Below are 20,337 nucleotides of genomic sequence, written 5' to 3'. Positions count from 1 at the left end.
TTTGTGGCCAGTGTGACTTTGGGATTGATCTGAGCGTCGACACTGAGAGGAATGCACACCGTCAGCCTGAGACGATTCACTTGCAATCCCAACCATGCAAACTGGTCCATAATTGCAGCATATAGAGAGTGCACGAGGGAACGGACGTACGGACGGAAAACTCTCGACTCAACTACGCTTAAGGCCTCTACTTCGTCTTCGGGAATGACTGTTGCCAACACATGAATTATAAGGAGCACAGAGTCTACACATGATGAGGCAAGTCGTCATTAGTCACTTGGTGCCTGATCTTACACATGTTGGTTGTCGTTAATATTAGTTATATTATTATCCTTCATATGTGGAAGTTAACACAACGATTCTTGAGCACATCGCGATACATAATAATGCTATGTAATCTCTTCGTCGCACTGTCGCATCTTTATCTCTCTTCTATCGCTACTTCAATGGTCGCTGCTCCTCTGAACTGTCTGCATGAATTCCTCCACTTCTACGACGTGCTCGTAGCACCCGTCTTGCAGCAAACTCTCATCCCTTTTCTGTCCAGCTCTCTAATGCAAGAGTTAACCTTTACTCCCTGTCCTTCATTTATGCAACAGGTCAACTCTGGAACTGTCTCCCTCTGTCTGTATTTCCTGCTTCCTATGATCTCCAGTCTTTCAAACGCAGTGTGTCCAGGTATCTCTTAATGATCGGATCGTGAATTTGGCTCTCTTGTATTTTGTTTTTCTCTTGGAAGGAACAATAATTGCGGGATAGCGGCCTTTGGGTCCTTCTTCCTCGCATTAAAAAAAAAATCTCTTTATCTATTGCCAGACGCCCTAATCCTTTAAGAGATGGCCACAAACAAATCGCCTCCATATCGCCCTGTCCCCCGCCATTTCACTGACCTGCTGTCAGCTCACTCCCTCCCCTCTTATATACCACTCCACTCCATCTCATCTTTGGCCTTCCCCTCACTCTCCCCCTTTCCACTTCACTCACATACACTCTTCTCGTCAGTCTCTCGCTCTCCATCTTCTCCATATGGCCAAACCACCTCAGTGTATTTCTCCTGCTTTCTATCACATCCACATTCACACCACAACGCTCTTTCACTACGTAATTAATAACTGGTAATTATTCTGACAGTTGGCTAGAACAACACTGGAAGTGGTGTTGAGGTGTGCTTTCATAAAATGCACTTTCAGCCCTGACGTTAGCGTTTTGGTTGTACGACAGAACCATCAGTAACAAGATGATGTCGTATCGTGTTTTTGGTTCATATATATTGCTGTCATTTTTGCCTCATAATATTACAGGATGACATCATTTCTAGGTCACATCAACCAATATACTGAACAAATAAAAGGCAATAATTTTAAATGCAGCTTCTTGTCCTCATTTTCAAGGGGCAAGTTGATTTATTACATCCATTTTTTCCTCACAATTCAAACTTATGTAAGAGGATGGCAAAATCCGTCACATCAACCTAATATAAGGTATAAGTGAGGGTGGAGCTGCGTTGAAGGTGCTTTATAACTGCGTATTAGAGATCCAGGTCACGATTTGGGTCGCCGTGTAATGCGTGATCGCGCAAACCAAGACCGCGTAAAGCAAGGAAGCACTGTAATCCTAAAGATGTACTGGTGGGCTGTGTGAGTGTGATGTTCAAGGCAACAGACAATGAACACAGTTGGGCTTCTTGTTTTATATCACTGGTTTAAGAAAGAACGCCTACCTTTCCATTAGACGGTTTCTCGCTCCTGACGAAATAAAAAGATGACATTGTGATTACGGAGATGATTGCAGTCTTTTTATCTATGTCTATATCCTATGCATGTTGTGCCGTACATTTTCCTGAGGATATTATTTCACAACCCTTTGAGCATTGAGTGTGATTTGCAGTTAATTTGGTTCCTTAATTAATTTCTGGCGACGTCTTTTTCTTTTTAATCTACTCCTACTGAGAAGAGAGTATGTAATTCAACTTAGATGCCTCTCATAGTAAAGAGGTTTATTAAGCTTCTAGTTCGAACAGTGTATCCTAATCTGAATAAAATCATCATGAAGTGACAAGAACAAACGGAGAAAAGCGTCCCTGGGCCAGTGTGTTAAATGTGTGACCTGAACCATGAACGATATAAATGGCACAGAACACTTTTCACGAATTGTAAGTATTCTTGTCTTATGCTTGTATTTTCTAGTACAGTACTTCTCCAAATCCATAGTTGCCCATATATAACATAATTCTAAGGCCCATCGTAGTTAATTTTGCCACATTGGAGTTCTACAGGGCCCTTTCCTGTCTAAGTTCACTCGCTGACCTGACTGCATTTCTTAGTATCATAACAATCTTTTGTTCTCGCACTCTTTCATACCACTTAGTATGATTTTTTTATGCCTTTTATCACTGGGACACGTAAAGTTGTTAAACATTATATTTTTATCTTCAGAAAGATATTAATTCTTATCTTTTTTTATTCAAGGGAGTAGGAACCAAAGGCCAGGAGCCCACAAACTGTTCCTTCCAAGAAATCTGGTGTTTGTTCCCTAGAGTTTATGTCTTCAGTGATAAACAATCAAATGAAAACAGTTTCCATAATCTGGAGAAGGATAAGTGTCAGTGCAAATATTATGCTGCTTTTTTTCATACTGTGTTATATATCTGCTGGGTCATCATATGTGATTGATTTTGTTATACTTGACCTCCATCTCCTGGTATCAGATGAACGTGTGCAGGTGTTTGTGGAAGGCAGCGAGGCACTCAAGGATGAGGTTGGCGTGGGGTTGGTGGTCGTTGTAGGGGTGTCTCAGATGAACGTGTGCAGGTGTTTGTGGAAGGCAACGAGGTAGTCAAGGATGAGGTTGGCGTGGGGTTGGTGGTCCTTGTAGGGATGTCTCAGATGAACGTGTGTAGGTGTTTGTGGAAGGCAGCGAGGTAATCAAGGATGAGGTTGGCGTGGGGTCGGTGGTGGGGGTGTACGGCCCAGCAGAAGGCTATCACTTCATACAGGTGGTCGGGGCAGCTGACGGGTTGGGCCAGCCTGTAACCGTGACGCAGGTACTCGGCCATCTCACACCACGACACCTCCGTGTACGGCTGCTGTGCCAGGGTCGTCAGTTCCCACACCAGCACACCGAACGACCACTGACACACGCACAAACACCACCAGATTAGTATTTGTGGAGCAGAAGATATGGTTTAATTTTAGGTTGAGAAGTAGCCCATAATGACGACGGTGGTAACCTACATTGTTTTACGGTATATATATATTGTTGTTGTAGGACCACTGACACTAACACAAAGACAAGTTAGTATTCTGGAAGGGATTTGTTTGTGAGATAATAGGGCAGGATGATGATGATGATGATAAGGATGAGGATGAGGATGAGGTTAAGGAATGGAGTTCAAAATCCATCACAGAGAAGATGTTCAAGAAGCTCCCAGCCCAACACGAACACGTCCCACTGTGATAAACATTAAGCCACTCACCACATCACTGGCGGTGGACACAAGCCTCTCAGTGATAGCCTCCAGCGCCATCCACTTAATCGGTCGCGCCACATCACCATCCACAGATTCATAGTCGCCGGGGAAGAGGTCTCGAGACAGCGCCGCGTCTGAGAGTCGAAGCTCCAGGTTGTCACTGACTCTTTTGTGCAGGAGTTGGTTTAGGAAGATGGATAATAAGGTTTAGATTCAATGTAACTGAGGTTTTATGAAGCTGCTTTCCACTCTGTTATGCAGTGTTGATTTGGAAAAGTTAATAATTACCTTAGATTAAATAAAACTGAGATAATATGAAACTGTTTGAACTGTTGGTCGGTATTATGATGCACATGTTGGTAGAATTATGTGGATATTAGTAGAATTATGAGGACTTACACACAGTTCCTGGCAGCGATGTCCCCATGCACAACACTGGCTGTGTGTAAGAAGGCGAGGCCATGAGCCGCCTGCAACGCCAAGTCCACCACCTCTGCCGCCCTCAGGTGACCCCCTCGCTGCTCCTGTAGGTACCTGCATACAGACAAGGTTGTTGGTTAATTAAAATAGATTTATGCCTGTCGACTGCATAATGGGTTGTTAAGGCAGATAAGAAAGAGCTTAAGATCTAAGGAGGGGAGATTCTATTACTATTCTTCCTTCCTGGTCAGAGATGGTCGACACAGTTTTGACAGTGTCACTGAACGGTATTCTCGTGCGGTTAAGAATCTTACCAACACCACTTCCTTACTAGTTTATTTCTGATTCTGCTCCGTTCCTATATCCTTCTGTGTTGTTCATGCAATCTATGTCGATATTAAACAGATATAAGAAACAAAAAATAGGGTATTAATGAGTAGTTTGGAAAATAAATCGTTCAGGAAGAGGTGTCCGGGAGCCTCCTTACTCAACGGGAATATTGGCCATTGTCACATAATCACTCTCAGGTGTTGCCAGCCAGCACTGAATCATGGTTCCCACTCAAGAACATGATGGGGCAAATGTGACAACAAGTGTGACTTAAATCGACTAATAACTTATAAAAAAATTTACAGGCTGAATAAAAGAAGTTAGCGGCGGCAAGATAAAATGTCATTGTGTTGAAAAAATTACTGTATTGGCTGTTATAAAAGTACTTATATGTAGCGGGAACAGGCCTTACTGTGTGCAGTTGTGGTGGTGCAAAGGGATTCACAGTTAGTTATAGAAGTGCTTGCCAAACTTTTATTTATTTTTTTGCTGTGACCGTAAATACTATATATTCCCGGTGACCCAAAATGATGGGGCAGGTCTTTTTCGGTCTGCCTCTCGCAACTCTAGTCCCGACGTTCACACTTCTCACCTTCTGCACAAAATTGGCATCCTCCATCCCCTCAACAAGCCCAAAACATCTCAGTCTACACCTCGTCATCACAACACCAATATGCTCCAGTCCTATCCGTCCTCTCATCTCTTCATTCGTATTCCTACCCCGTACCCCCAAGCGTCGCATTCAAGGACGCATTACACATCCATCCAATTGTTGTCGTTTCTGTACGTTTAAGCCTGCGAATATCCTCTTACTTTACTGCCCAGATCCCACTACCACACAGCATTACACTCCTAACACATCCTGCATACAAAGATCCCACAGCATGAAGGAAGAGCCCTCTCAATGTCAGGAGAGGCAACAGCGGTTCATTGCTTTAATCACGGTAGTCACAACATCTGATATTTCTTACTTACTGAAGTTGACTGGTTCTTCAGAAGGTTCCTACCCTTTTCCAGCAATCACAAGGGGGTTATTCATGAGCTGAGCCGAATATTTAGAATACTGAAGGCATTCAAATATTGTATCTGCTGTACATCTAAATTCCCAGCCACTTTAAAATTCTTGTGTTTATAGCGTGATAATTTATGTTTTTTCGTCCAGTGCATTCTACCGATTGTATATAACATTTTATTTATTCTGAAAAATTATAATATTCAGGGGAATAATCTTCATCAGTTTGGAATATCCTCACGACCATCATTTTAGAACCACTAATTTGTAATGAAGCAGTAGGTTTGGTATCACTCTCTTGTTCGAATGCCTGGACTCAAGCCAGCTTCTGTTACTACTCGCTTTGTGTGTGTGGCTTGTCACATGGCCACTGATCCCAGGCAGGATAAGTTACTAACCATATATCACTCAATTCTCCTGTCACTTTCCTAATACATTTCTTTATGATATTACCATAATGATATTTTTTGGAACTGTGTTAATTTGTTCAAATGAAAATTATTTGGATGATCATTTTCGGTGTATTATGTAATATATGTGTAGACAGCAGTAAGTAGAATGTTAGTTACAGCCATTTTGTGTATGCTGCCAACATCTACTAGTTCATGCTAATTTGCTTTTTTTGTGTCTCCAGCTAAGAGGGGACCACTTTATCATGAAGACTCTCGTGTTTACAACGATTTACAACTTAACGATTTTAGAGCTACATTTAAAGATATATACATTCTTGTAGTAACATACTTAAGGGATCCTTCTGATGTCTTGCTAATACTGCTGCAATTTCAGTTTGCGTTTTAATTGCCTGTATGGAGCGGGGACGGGTATTGGTTTCACTCGGTTTGTCTGTTTGTTCGTTTGTCTGTCTGTCTGTTAATAACTTTCCGCGAAAACTACTGGTGCCATTTTGACAAAAATTACAAGGATGATGGGCTATGACCTTTTGATAACCTGGATAAATTTTGGGCCACATTGGGCCAAGGCTGTAGGCCCCCCAAAATGAAGAAAAGAATGTAGAAAAAGAAATCGCCATAATTCCTTTCAAATTCGTCATATCATCATGAAAAAATCTAAAGGTGCATCTTTCAAATCTACGTCGAATAACATGCCTCATTATATCAGGGGGTCACCCCCCAGTTAGCAGTAGGGGAGTCAGTGTCAGGTGGGTCGGGCCCAAAACTTCAAATGGGCATAAAATCGTCAATTTTCACCCGATTTACTCCAAATTTGATATGTGACATTGTTGAGTAGATATCCTGTTGTGTTTATACGTCAGCACTAAAATGACTACAAGGGACGGGTTTGCTGTCCCTTGGCACCGCTTTGCGTTGTTTTTGTTTTTCACGATTTTTAACACCTTTCCAAGTGTTCTAGTATGGCACCTCACTACGAAACTTTCCCGTCATGTAAGATATGGGGCTTTACATTGGTGTTGTGCCTGTTGTCATTATCATCCTTAGTGAAGTGTTAAGTTCCATCCGACAAAATTTTTTCTAATGCCATGGAGACAAACTTCAGCATTTTACGATGAAACATCGAAAATATGAAAAACAGAGATGATACTCACTGTTTGAGGTTGTTGTGGTGGTGGTGGCGGGGATAGATGAGGAAGGGAGAAGAGTTTTGAGCCAAGGAGACGCCAAGCACAGTGAGGACGTTCCTGTGGTGGAGGTTGAGGAGGTGTGTGCCTTCCCTGTACAGCGCCACCACTTCCTCACGCGGGGCGTCATCCTTCACAGTCTTTATCACCACCTCCTGATCTGGCTCTGGGGAAGTTGTAGAGACAGGATTTTCACCAGTTAATGCATCAAAGGTCTCAGTAGCAGCAAACGGGTTTCTCGAAGCCCTTAATGAGTCGTATTTCTTCATGTAAATATTCGCATTTGGGGGGTTGTTAAGTATTTGATATTAGTGTCTTACGATAAAAAGTACAGTATAAATAAGCAGACATATTCACAGTTCAGGCTAAAGAGAGGTTGTGATTATATTGTACCTGGACACTCACGCTGGATCCAGCCCCTCAACACTTGCCCATAGGATCCCTCTTGTACCACAGCGGTGAGACGAACCCTTTGTCGCTCCACCTGTACACACCAGAGATGGGTCAGGTTTGCAAAACGGTGAATAATTTTGGTTCCTGTTCTGCACTTTGTGTTTTCTCTTTCTAGTCCATCAGTTTACTACATATATAAAATTTTAAGAATACAATGTCATTACCAGTATATTAATACTTGGGTAATATGTAGGGGACCTTGAACAAGGAAATGGGAAATGGTGTTCAAGATCTGGGAGACAGAACACGTGGAATTTCTGTGGGCAGCCCATCACACATAAGGCAGTCGGACTGGCGATGCACAGAGACACCTGTTCTTATAATCTAGTGTAAACTGAGAGAGGAGCAAATTTAGTTACACATGGGAAAATATGGATCAAAATTTGTAGATAAGCTACTGTATTCAGTGTGTCAGCAGGCTGACTGATTATTCTGCTTACAGTTGCCCATCCTCCCGTGTTTTCATCTACTCACCTGCATCTGGCGGAATCTCCCTTGCATCTCAGCCCTGATGGGGTCTACGATCACCTCTGACCTGCCGTGGGAGCCAGATGACTGACACGTGTCTCTGCAGCCACTGTCTCTGCTGACTTCACTAACGCCTGTACTGTGTCTGTCTTCATTGAGGCCACATATGTTCCTATAGCCTCTGTCTTTGCTGACTTCACTAATGCCTCTACTGTCTCTGTCTTCACTGAGGCCACACATTTTCCTGCAACCTTTGTCTCTACTGACTTCACTCACACCCCAGCTGTCTCTGTCTTCACTGACATCGTTTACATCTCTGTAGCCTTTGTCTCGCTTCATATCTAATGTACGCCTGCGGCCACTGTCCTTACTAACACCAAACGCGTCCCGTCCGTCACCCTTCCCGCTGCATGGTGTGAGGGAGAGGCTGGCAGTGACGTGGATATGGGTGGGGGTGTGAGTGTGGGGGAGGGTGAGTGTGCCTGGGGTGTGTGGGGTGATGGGGGTGGGGAGCTTTCTGAGGGAGGCGTAGCAGTTGCTGGTGATGGAGGCAGGGAGGGTGTAAGTAGAGTCGTACACCACTGTCTTGCCACTCCTGGGCTTTTTCATCACATCCTTCACTCTGAAATCATGTACAGATCTAGTTAATATCAGCTGATGACATTACCGTGTTTTACTCTAATCTGGCCCAGAATTACCGTCTCTATACTGTATATTGATTAGTTTTAGCAAGAAATAACATTAGAATATACAGTTAGTCACGAAGAAGTGCTATGGAAAGGATGCACAGTCGTAGTAGTGATTTTTCTGCCACCAAGCTACGTAAAATAAGCTGCAAAGGACGAAAACTTGGGCCAAGTTACGGAAAAGTATAGATGTTTTGATTTGAGGAATAAGTACCAAGCTTAAGGGAGGGATGGAATAACCCCCAGAATAATACTTTCCTGTACCTTTGGCGGAAGATGTCAAGTATCTGGGAAGACACCTGTTTACCTTCTCGCCACCCAGTCCTCTCTACTATCAGTCAGTCCACCTATTTTTTATCCCTCATCGAATTTATACAAGAAATCTGATTCAAAGCTTACTGAATTAGGCAATACACCCATTATAAAATGATATATCTCCTTGCCTCGCCCAACTACCCAACATCCCAGCCCATTCTGCTCACTACTCTCTGGCCACCCCACCTGTTCTAATGTGCTCTCTTGAAAAAAATGACTCCCGTGGTTACCAGATGGCCAATATCATCCATCTACACAGGGTACACTTCTCTCATTGTGCCTCAGCATTTGCCACCATCCTATCCATATAATTTCCCTTATCTCATCCAGGTCTATGAAACGACATCTTGACAACTACTTACTTACTTACTCACACACACACACACACACACACACACACACACACACACACACACACACACACACACACACACACACACACACACACTCACTGACACTTTTCATAGCCTATGGTGAAGTGATGAGGATGGGAAAACATTGCAGGTTATTACACAGTGGTCTTTGCTGTCATTCTTCCAGGTAGTTTCTTTACACAACCAATCTACATTAGTCACTTACTCAAGCGTTTTGTGGGCTGTGGTTGTCTTGTGCCTTCTCCTCCTGATGTATACAACGATGCCAATCACTGTGAGGACAAGTGTAAGGCCGGCCAGGACAGGAACCACATAACACACCACCACCTGCCACCACCCTCCACCTCCCTCACCAGAAGGACTCACGTGAGGAGAGTACATTTTAGCTGATTGACCTGGCGCATGGAAAGGGAATTCATATAACGTTTAGTAATGAAATCCTCACTTTTTCCGCGAGCTTGTAATTGACCTTGTATTGAAAAAATGGAAAAATGAGTTTCTATGGTTATCTAGTCTGTTTCCTCTGATTCTTGAAGGACACTCTGATGTAAAATCAAATACACATACCATTCCACCCATAACACAGATGCTTACTGGGTGTACAGGCCTAGCCCCGCCTTACCCTACCACCCTCCACCAATCTAGCAAGTCCCTCTCTTCCTTTGCTGATATCCACTTTTTTCTGCTCGCTTTTTATGTTTTCTGGCAGGAATTTGTATCTCTCCAAGGAGAACAATGTCCCTCATGGAACGTCCAAGTCACAGGGTGTATTCTGCTTTCCACTCTCCCACTCTGTCTCACCTACTCATCTCTGACAACCCAAACCATTTTTCCCCACCAAACGCTCAGTTATGTAGTTAACATTAAAATAATCACTCAATGAATCAAGAACTAACATCAGAGCAATGTATATGCATTGCTATATTATTTGATGGCCATAGTGAGTTACACAGATATGAACCTACATACCTAAAAAACCAATGCACATACAGAATAGGACTAATTTTTGGCACACATCTTCATAGGTATTGTCACAATAGAAATTTATTGTCCAACATCGATTAGTTGACCTTAAGTAACCTGAAAAGACCTAAAATAACCTAAACCACGAGTAAATTAGACAAGGTACACCGAAAAGACCTAAAATAACCTAAAGCACAAGCGAATTAAATATACCAAAAAGACCTAAAATAACCTAAAGCACGAGTAAATTTCATATACTGAAAGAGCTAAAATAACCTAAAGCACAAGTAAATTTGGTATATTGAAAAGACCTAAAATAACCTAAAACACGAGCAAATTGAATATACCGAAAAGACCTAAATTAACCTACCCCCTAGGGGTAGGGGAGTTGCAAGAATACTCCCCCAGTATCCCTGCTAGTCGTACAAGGCAACTAAAAGGGTTGGTGGTGGGTTAGTGCCCCACCCTGTAAAAAGAACTAACTAAACAAGCAAATAAAGCGCCTCGGACCCGGACGGACCATACGTTGACGACTAAGGAACGGACAAAGGACATTCTGAGGGTGGGGATATGGAATGTGAGAGGAGTGAATGATGAAGTGAAAGAGAGAGAGATTCTTCAGGTACTTGAGGATGCAAGAGTGGATATATGTGGACTTACTGAAACTAAATGGCAAGGTGAAAGGGTGAGTGAATGGGAATACGGTTTAGGAATATGTGCGGGAGTTAATGAGAATGACAGGGCAAGAGAGGGAGTATGTCTGATGATAAGCAAGAAGTGGATGGAGAATATAAGAGGGTATGGAACAGTGGGTGCAAGGATTGTATGAGTGAAGATGAAAGTAGGTATACAAGCGTGGACGATTGTACGTGCATATGCGCCGACAGCGAACCGAGTGGCAAGAGTGAAAGATGAGTTTTGGGCAAGTGTAGAAGCATGTGTGGACAAATTTGAGAGGTGCGAGAGAGCGTTTTTGATTGGAGACATGAATGGCAAAGTTGGGAATGTACGAGTGGATGGAGTGGTTGGTCAGTGGGGTGTGCCAGCTGAAGTTAATGGGAATGGTAGTGCTTTGGTGGACATCTGTGCTGGTAAGGTGTTGGCAATAGCCAGCACCTACTTTCGGCATAAGATGATCCACAGGTATACATGGAGAGTAATGAGGAGGATGGATGGTGAGCTTGTTTATCGAAAGGCAATGATAGACTACGTGTGTGTGGATGAGCGAATGAGAAGACAAGTGTTGGATGCAAGAGTGTGGAGAGGGTGGGGGAATTGAGTCTCGGACCATCACTTATTGATGGCCAAGGTAAAGCTGCAAAGAAAATTGGTGAAGAGACGAAGGGGAAGACAGGAGGAAATATCTCCTGTGAGAAGAGTGGAGACGTTGCAAGATAGTGAGAAAATGGCAAAGTATAAGAGCACAGTCGAAAAAAGATTGGGAAGGTGTGAGTTAGAGCAGATGGATGGGGTAGAAGACGTATGCAAGATATTCACGGAAGAGATAGGTGCAGGATGTGAGGTGGTTTGTGGAGTGAGGAGGAGATGCAGGGGTGTGCAATGGAGAGCATGGTGGAATGATGAGGTGAAAAGAGCTGTGTAACAAAAGAAGAAGGCATATAGTGAATGGCTAGCGAGTAGAGGTAGGGGAGAAGATGAGAGAGAGAAGAGAGAGGTATATGTATGTCTGATGATTAGCAAGAAGTGGAAGGAGAATATAAGAGAATATGGAACAGTGGGTGCAAGGACTGTATGGGTGAGGATGAAAGTAGGTATACAAGCGTGGGCGATTGGACGTGCATATGTGCACATACAATCGCCCACAACTAATCCTTCTGCATACACTGTTAATCTTTTCTCTCCGTTGGGCTCCTCTGATCACAACCTTATCACCTTAACCTGTCCTATCACTCTGGTGCAGCCTGTGGACCCTCCAAAGAAACGTCGTCTGTGGCACTTTGGAGCTGCAGATTGGGAGGCCCTCAGGCAGTACTTCTTCTATTTTCCCTGGAATGATTATTGATTCCATGGCCGGGAGCCATCTGAGTGTGCCTTACGCATTACGGAGGTTATTCTTTTGAGCATGGAAGCATACATTTCTTCTCGTATCCTTTAACGCAAGAAAGCCTTGGTTTAATCACGCTTGTTCTAATGCTGTCCGCAACAAGGAGAGGGTCTACAAAAGGTCCCGGAGCCAACCCACCCGTGAATCACATCATCTTTACGTTTCTGCCCGGAATCGTGCTGTCTGTTCTTCGCTCTGCTAAAAATAAATGCTCTCAACTCTCCAACTCGAATTCTTCCCACTCCTTCTGGCACCTTGCCAAAAACCTTTCTAACAACTTTACCTCATCATCCTTCCCTCCTCTTTTCTACTCTGATGGTTCTGTAGCTATTTTCCTACTGATAAAGCAGATCTCTTCACTCGGACGTTCTCCTCTAATTCCACCTTAGACTATTCCGGTGCTGTTCCTCCATCACTTCACCCCTCTGACTTCCTCATGGCTGACATTAAAATTTCTTTAGCTGATGTATTTTCTGCCATCACTGGCCTCAATACTAACAAGGCATAAGGATCTGATGAAGTTCCTCCTGTTGTTCTCAAAAACAGTGCTTCTGTGCTTACACCCTGCCTGGGTAAACTCTTTCGCCTTTGTCTATCAACTTGTACCTTTCCTTCTTCTGGAAGTTTTCTCTCATTCAGCCAGTCCCATAAAAGGGTGACCATTCCCAACCCTCTAACTATCGTCCAATTGCTTTAACATCGTGTATTTCAAACGTTTTCAAGTCAATTCTTAATAGAAAAATTTTAAGGCATCTTTCCTATCACAGCCTTCTTTCTGACCGTCAGTACGGGTTCCATCAGGGACGCTCCACTGGCGATCTTCTCACCTACCTTTCAGACTCCTGGTCATCCTCCTTCCGGGACTTTGGCGAAAGCTTTGCCACTGCACTTGACATCTCAAACGCTTTCGATCGAGTCTGGCATAAATCATTCATTTTCAAACTGCCCTCTTACGGTTTCTATCCTATCTGTGCCTTCATCGCTAGCTTCCTTTCTGGTCATTCTATAGCCACTGTTGTAGACGGCCATCGTTCTTCTCCTAGATCTAACAACAGTGGTGTTTCTCAGGGCTCTGTCCTATCACCAACTCTCTTCCTTTTATTCATCAATGACCTCCTAAGCTGTACATCTAACCAATTCACTCATACGCTGATGACTCCACCCTTCACCTCTCCATTCGGTTCTTGCAACGCCCATCTCAGCAGTTACTTCAACAAACAAGGGATGAGGGTAGGGCACACCTAATGTCTGACTTGGCTCGTATTTCTGACTGGGGTAAAAATAATCTGGTTGATTTTAATGCATCTAAGACTCAGTTCTTACACCTATCAACCTGACAAAATATTCCATAGGTATACCCACTAATGTTTAATAATATTCAGCTTAATCCTGCATCATCCTTGAACATGCTTGGGGTTTCATTTACTCGGGACTTATCTTGGAATGATTAAATTATATCTCTTGTAAAATCTGCTTCCAAGAGATTAGGTGTGCTAAGCCAACTCCATTCCTTCTTTACCCCTGCACAATTGTTGACTCTATACAGGGGTTTTATCTGCCCCTGTGTGGAGTACAACTCTCATGTGTGGGGAGGCTCCCCACATACAGCTCTTAATAGGGTGGCGTCAAAGGCTTTTCATCTTATTAACTCTCCTCCTCTGACTGACTCTCTTCAACCTCTGTCTCTTCGGCGCACTGTTGCATCTTTATCTCTTTGCTATTGCTACTTCAATGATCACTGCTTCTCTGAATTGTCTGCATGTATTCCTCAACCTCTACGACGGGCACATAGCACTCAGCACACTCTCATCCTTTTTCTGTCCAACTCTCTAATGCAAGCGTTAACCGTTACTCCCAGTCCTTCACTCACGCAACATGTCAAGTCTGGAACTGTCTGCCTCTGTATTTCCTGCTTCCTATGATCTCCAGTCTTTCCAACGCAGTGTTCCAGGCATTTCGAAATGATCGGATCTTGAATTTGGCTCTCTCTTGTATTTTGTTTTTCTCTTGGAGGGAGCTGTTATTGCGGGCTCATGTCTTTTGCTTCCTTCTTCCTCAAATTTAAAAAAAGAAAAGGAGAAGCGAGGTGAAGAGACTGGTGAAGGAGAGTAAGAAGAAAGTGGATGAAGAGTATAGGAGGAATCTCAGTGTGAAATGGAGGGAGAGTAGGAAATTGTTTTGGAAGGAGGTTAAGAAAGTAAGGCAGTGTGAAAGAGGAAATAGTGGGGGAGTGAAAGATAGGAATAATAGATTGTTGGTGGATAAGAGAGAGAAATTGAGGAGATGGAAGGAGCACTTTGAGGATCTGTTGAATGCAGAGAGTGAGAGCAGTGCCAGTATAGGTGGCTGGGGAATGGCTAGGAGAAAAAGAGATGAGAGAAGGGAAGAAGAGATCAGTAGGGCGAAAGGAGTGGAAGTAATGAAGATCAAGATGGGAGAGGCCCCAGGAATTCATGAAGTGTGTGGTGAAATGCTGAGGTATGAGGGTAAGATTGTTGTGGAGTGGATATTGAAGTTGTGTAGATTGGTTTGGGAAGAGGGAAGGGTTCCAGAGGACTGGAAATCAGGTATAATTGTTCCTTTGTACAAAGTAAAAAGGGAGAGAGAAGTCTGTGGTAACCATAGGGGTAATTGCCTTCTTAGTATGACTGGAAAAATATATGGTTGAATACTCACTGATAGGGTTAGGAATATGACAGAGGAGCTAGTTGGAGAGGAACAAGGGGGATTTAGGAAGGGATAAGGGTGTAAAGATCAGATATTTGTTCTAAGATGTTTAGTGAGAAGTATCTAGAGACGGGAAAGAAAATGTATGCTGCCTTCATGGACTTGGGGAAAGCTTATGACAGAATAGATAGGCAAGGTATGTGGAAGGTTTTAAGAATATATGAAGTGGAGGAGAGTTTGCTGAGTGCTGTGAAGAGTATGTACGAAGGAGCTAGGGCTTCGGTGCGAGTGGATGGTGAACTGAGTCAGTTCTTTGATCTCAATATGGGACTGAAACAAGGTTGTGTGATGTCTCCATGGCTGTTTAATATACTGTATACATGGATAGGATTGTAAAGCAGGTGCGAGGTAGGGCAGTGGATGTGGGGGTGGCTCTTATGAATGAGGGTGAGATTTGGAAGATTCCGGTGTTCTCGTCTGCTGATGATACAGTATTGTTGAGTGAAGATGAATGGGAGTTGCAAGGTTTGGTAAATGAATTTGGGACAGTGTGTAGGAGGAGGAATCTGAAAGTTAAAGTAAACAAGAATAAAGTTATGGTGTTTGAGAGGAATGAAGTCACAGAATGTACAGTGAGGTTGGATGATGAGGATATGGAGAGTGTGAATGCATTCAAGTACTTGGGTAGTATGATGAGTAAGGATGGAACTTTGGGGGATGAAGTGCTTGAAAGGGTACAGCAGGGAAGGAAGGTTGTTGGTTCACTGAAAGCAGTGATGAGAAATAGGGAGGTGAGTATGGAAGTTAGGAAGTCACTGCATGATAGTATTGTGATCCCTATCCTGACGTATGGAAGCGAGGCGTGGACCTTGCAAGAGGGGAACAAGTCAAGAGTGAGAGTAGTGGAAATGAGTTACTTGAAAGGAGCATGTGGAGTGACATGGAGGGACAGGTTGACGAATGAAGAAGTGAAGAAACTTTGTGGGGTGGATGTGGATGTGGTTGAGAAGATTAGGAGAAATACACTGAGGTGATCTGGACATGTGGAGAGAATGGAGAATGAACGACTGACTTAGACGGTGTATGTAGGTGAGGTGGTGGGAGGGGAAGACCGAGGATGAAGGGGAGGGATGGAGTTGAGGGTATATGAGGAAGGGGGCGTGAGTTGAGGGAGGGTAGTCAAATGGTGGGTGACAGAGCGACTTGGTGGCGTTTTGTCTGCGGTCACCCTTTGCGGGATTAGGGCGTCGGGCTATAGATGATAGATAGACAAGTAAATTGAATATACCGACCTAAAATAACCTATAACACGAGTGAATCAGATATACCGAAAAGACCTAAAATAACCTAAAGCACAAGTAAATTAGATAAGGTATACCGAAAAGACCTAAAATAACCTAAAGCACAAGTAAATTAAATATACTGAAAGACCTAAAATGAACTAAAGTAGCTGAAAAAGACGCAAAATTATCTGCTGAATCAAAACGTCGACCAGACGGATTTGAAGGGAGTTGATACACTTGGGTCTGAAGCTGACTGAAATAAGTCTGAATGGCTAGACCCTTTTAACTGTGACCTGACCTAAAATTGTCTATCTATCTATTGCCAGACGCCTTAATCCCGAAAGGAGTGGCCACAAACAAATCGCCTCCATGTCGCCCTGTCAGCCGCCATATCGTTGCCCTACTCCCAGCTCACACCCCCTCTCTCATATACCTAAAATTGTGACGACCTAAAATTGCCATATCCCCATCTTGAGTGCTGAGTTGCAACAGTTTGATAACTAGAATGTGGTGTCGCGAGGAACTGACATGGAAAGGCTGCAGAGGTGTAATCTTTTCTGCCACTGAGCTACCTGTACAAGGACTGAGCTACAAAGGGACGAAAACTCTGCCACGTTAGAGTGAAAGGAGTATAGACTGGCCCTAAGTTCTGAATGGGTGTGATAAGACCTGGCATGATGTGACTGAACATGATTTGTAAACAGTTAAATGGACATGGAGGCGATTTGTTTGTGGCCACCCCTTACGGGATTAAGGCGTATGGCAATGGATAGATAAATGGGCTAAACAAGATCTAAATAAACATAACTGGAACCAAGTAAAAAGACCTGACCTAACGACGTAAATAATTATCTTGATTCTAAATGACTGCTATGATTTAAATGAGCCAAATTGGACCAGCTGAAGAAATAGGACCTAATTTTGCCTAATTAACCATTTATTACACTAATCTTCCCTAAAGAGACTCAATTAGGCTGAAGACGTGAATGACCTGCCTGGACCTGAAATGCCACTAATGAAGCTGATTAATTAAAACCATTTCACCTTAGCAACATTATACACCTGGGCCCGAATTCTTGACAGTAAGACGCTCCCTAACACCTCTTCCTAAGCGATTTATTTTGCTTGTTACACCTACCAACATTATACACCCACCAACATTATACATCCACCAACATTATACACACACCAACATTATACATTATACACCCACCAACATTACAAACATTATACATTATACACCCACCAACATTATACACCCACCACCACTATACACCCACCAACATTATACACCCACCACCACTAAACACCCACCAACATTATACACCCACCACCACTAAACACCCACCAACATTATACACCCACCACCATTATACACCCACCACCATTATACACCCACCACCATTATACACCCACCACCATTATACACCCACCAACATTATACACCCACCAACATTATACACCCACCAACATTATACACCCACCAACATTATACACCCACCAACATTATACATCCACCCACCAACATTATACACCCACCAACATTATACACCCACCAACATTATACACCCACCACCACTATACACCCACCAACATTATACATTACACAGTACTCCCACCAACATTCTACACTCATCACACTGGCGTACCCTTGAGGCAGATCTTGCGTCGCTTGAAGTAAAGTGTGGTGGGTGGTGTGCGTGGTGTGGGTGATGTCACGTTGATGTTAAGGACGATATCCACCTCTGCGCTGCGGGTACCCAGGCAGGGCAGGTCCAGCCTGAAGGTGACGGGGTGGGTGGGCACGTTACCAGTGAGGGGTATATTGACAGATGGTTTGGCCATGGCTGAACCTCCACCCTCTGTCTCGTTACGCCAGATGGCCATGTTGTACACCACCTGCAGGACCACAACAATGTACTGTACAAAGCAGCACACACATGACACTGAATTACAGGCTTAGTACTGTTTGGTTCATCAACTGAGCGAAACTGTTTATACATTTTACTATACTCGGTTTACTCCTGCTTGACCTAAAACTGCCACCTCTCCTTGTTGAATGTTGGTTTGTAGCAATAAATCAACGCTAGAATGTGATGCCAGCGACTGAGACATTGACGTAGGGTGTTGCTATATTAACAACAGAAAGTATAAACCACGTCATCAACTGAACCAATATTATCATTCACACTTTTTGACGGCAGTATCGATGCTACTTGGGTTCGTGACAGTTCTCCAGTGAAGTTGTTAGTGCTGGTGGGAAATGTTATTGACGGATTCGAGTCTTTGTGAGACATGCTGGCCTCAGGGAGTGGACTAACTAGTTTAGGGCCAGATCCAGAGAAAAGGGATATTTTGGTTACAGTCGCATTCTTCTCGTGCCGTTTGAATGTGCAGTCATTTGTAACCAGTCCTGCTGTATTATCTTGTTGATGTTTTTGGCTGCTCACAACCACACAGCAGTGGTAAGAGCCTGGAAGCATGAGCATTTCTATCTACTCCTGTCCAGTGTATTTTTCTATTTGTCTACCTATAGCCCGACGCCCTAATCCCACAAAGGGTGGCCACAGATAAAACGCCTCCAAGTCGCTCTGTTACCCACCATTTGACTGCCCTCCCACCAAATTACTCCCCTCATCCAGTGTATTTTTATAACTAGTAATCCCAGACAGGAAGATGGTCATTCTGGGTGTTGCCACGCTGAGTGTTGGTTCTAGCCTTCCGGGGGCCCTAAAAAGGACTATATTGAACGCCTCCCTGAACTACCCCATCTGCGTTTTACACATACCCCTTTTACTCTAACTTGGCCCAATATTGCCATCCTCCAAACTTGAATGCTGAGTTAGAGCAAAAGAATGACACGAGTTGATGGACAGTCACGGAGAAGTGCTATGGAAATGATGTAGAACCGTAGTATTGTCCCTTTTTCGCAATGGGCTGCGGGGATTATGCTGCAAAAGGACGAAAATCTGGGCCAAGTTAAGGTGAAGCCGTACGGTGTCAAGTGAAATCATATAAGCATATTAAGAGACGCCAGTACCAAAACACTGATACACGATACACGAAAGTATGAAAAGGAATATTAAAATCTTGCAAGTCGTGGTCCCAAAAATTGTTAGATTAGACCAAAACCCTTTTGAGTGCTTTATATAGCATGCATATTTCAAGTATTGTTTAGAAATAGGGATTAATGAACGAACTATAATATGCTTCGGTGGATTTTTCTTACAATAGTTTTTTTTTTTTTTTTTCTGAATGACTTTGGTTATGGTAAAGCCTGTATCAGACAAGAAACTATTATTATTATTATTATTATTAATTATTATTATTATTATTATTATTTATTATTATTATTATTATTTTATTATTATTATTATTATAGTTATTGTTGTTGTTCTCAGTAGTAGTAGTAGTAGTATACACCTTGATCTGAACTTAATTTTGATACAGTAAAATTTAGAATATATTTTCATTATCTGAGGGGCACCCCTAGAAACAGAGTGCTCCAAAGCCATCACCTGTATCGTTTGTACCCATAACCAGCAATGGCCACGGCCCCGAAACAAAAAATATATATATCGTGAATTGAGTGACCACCATCGTAATAGGACGTGTGATGATAATGTTGTTGGTTAGTGTTGCCCATATACTGCTGTGGGCAGTAACATGAGCACTGAAAGGACTATAAAAGAACAAAATTATTAAAGAACAGGTGTACATCAATAAAAAATGTCACCAGACTGAATGGGTTAATATATGTGGTATTAGGAATCCAAAGGCGGGAACCAGAAAGCATAGACAACAAGCAGAATACCAGGCTAAGTCATTCAGTCATTTGAGCTTTCTAGATTCTCGATTCAATGTCACATGCCAGATCAACCTCACCAACTGAATTTTATATCGCCTACGAGACCGAGATATCTAAATCCACTCTGCTCGTCCCTATGTAATCCCTCTCACCATTGTCAACCACAATTCTGTTATACACACAATTTCCCATCCACCAGGGCAGTCTAATACCCTTGCAGCTTCAACACATCATTCTATTAATCCTTTCTCAGTATAACCGCATAAATAGGCTATACATCTTTTTCTACTTTGCGTATTATCCCTTTTTATTTATCGATGTATGGGTATGCTAATTCCTGCATTATAGCCCTAGTACTGTATATAATGGTTTGGAAGGATCTCATATGTATTGTCTCGCAGTTATTATGATGCATTATGAATTATTA

The 20,337-nt window shown here is 43.0% G+C and overlaps 2 protein-coding genes across 2 annotated transcripts in view; both read right to left on the bottom strand.

The window, feature by feature from the left end:
* Nucleotides 1-2,881: 2,881 nt before the first annotated feature.
* Nucleotides 2,882-9,505, bottom strand: LOC145395411 (tyrosine-protein kinase Dnt-like). Its single transcript, XM_080269014.1, has 8 exons — nt 9,330-9,505; nt 8,100-8,371; nt 7,756-7,883; nt 7,222-7,312; nt 6,796-6,994; nt 3,869-4,003; nt 3,476-3,635; nt 2,882-3,130 (listed from the first exon to the last, which is right to left on the bottom strand). Exons 1-8 carry the CDS (start codon nt 9,503-9,505, stop codon nt 2,882-2,884), a joined length of 1,410 nt encoding a protein of 469 aa, XP_080125140.1.
* An 8,232-nt stretch (nt 9,506-17,737) lies between these two features.
* Nucleotides 17,738-20,337, bottom strand: part of LOC145395471 (tyrosine-protein kinase Drl-like) — a 6,071-nt gene continuing 3,471 nt past the window's right edge. The window contains exon 3 of the mRNA XM_080269071.1: nt 17,738-18,022. Coding sequence (XP_080125197.1) covers nt 17,738-18,022 — 285 coding nt within the window. The remainder of the gene's footprint in view (nt 18,023-20,337) is intronic.

The sequence above is a fragment of the Coenobita brevimanus genome, chromosome 31 (genome assembly GCF_032717465.1).
Source record: "Coenobita brevimanus isolate Jiangsu-jjx chromosome 31, ASM3271746v2, whole genome shotgun sequence".
In the NCBI taxonomy this organism is placed as follows: Eukaryota; Metazoa; Arthropoda; class Malacostraca; order Decapoda; family Coenobitidae; genus Coenobita; species Coenobita brevimanus.
This window is presented reverse-complemented; position numbering and strand designations above follow the sequence as displayed.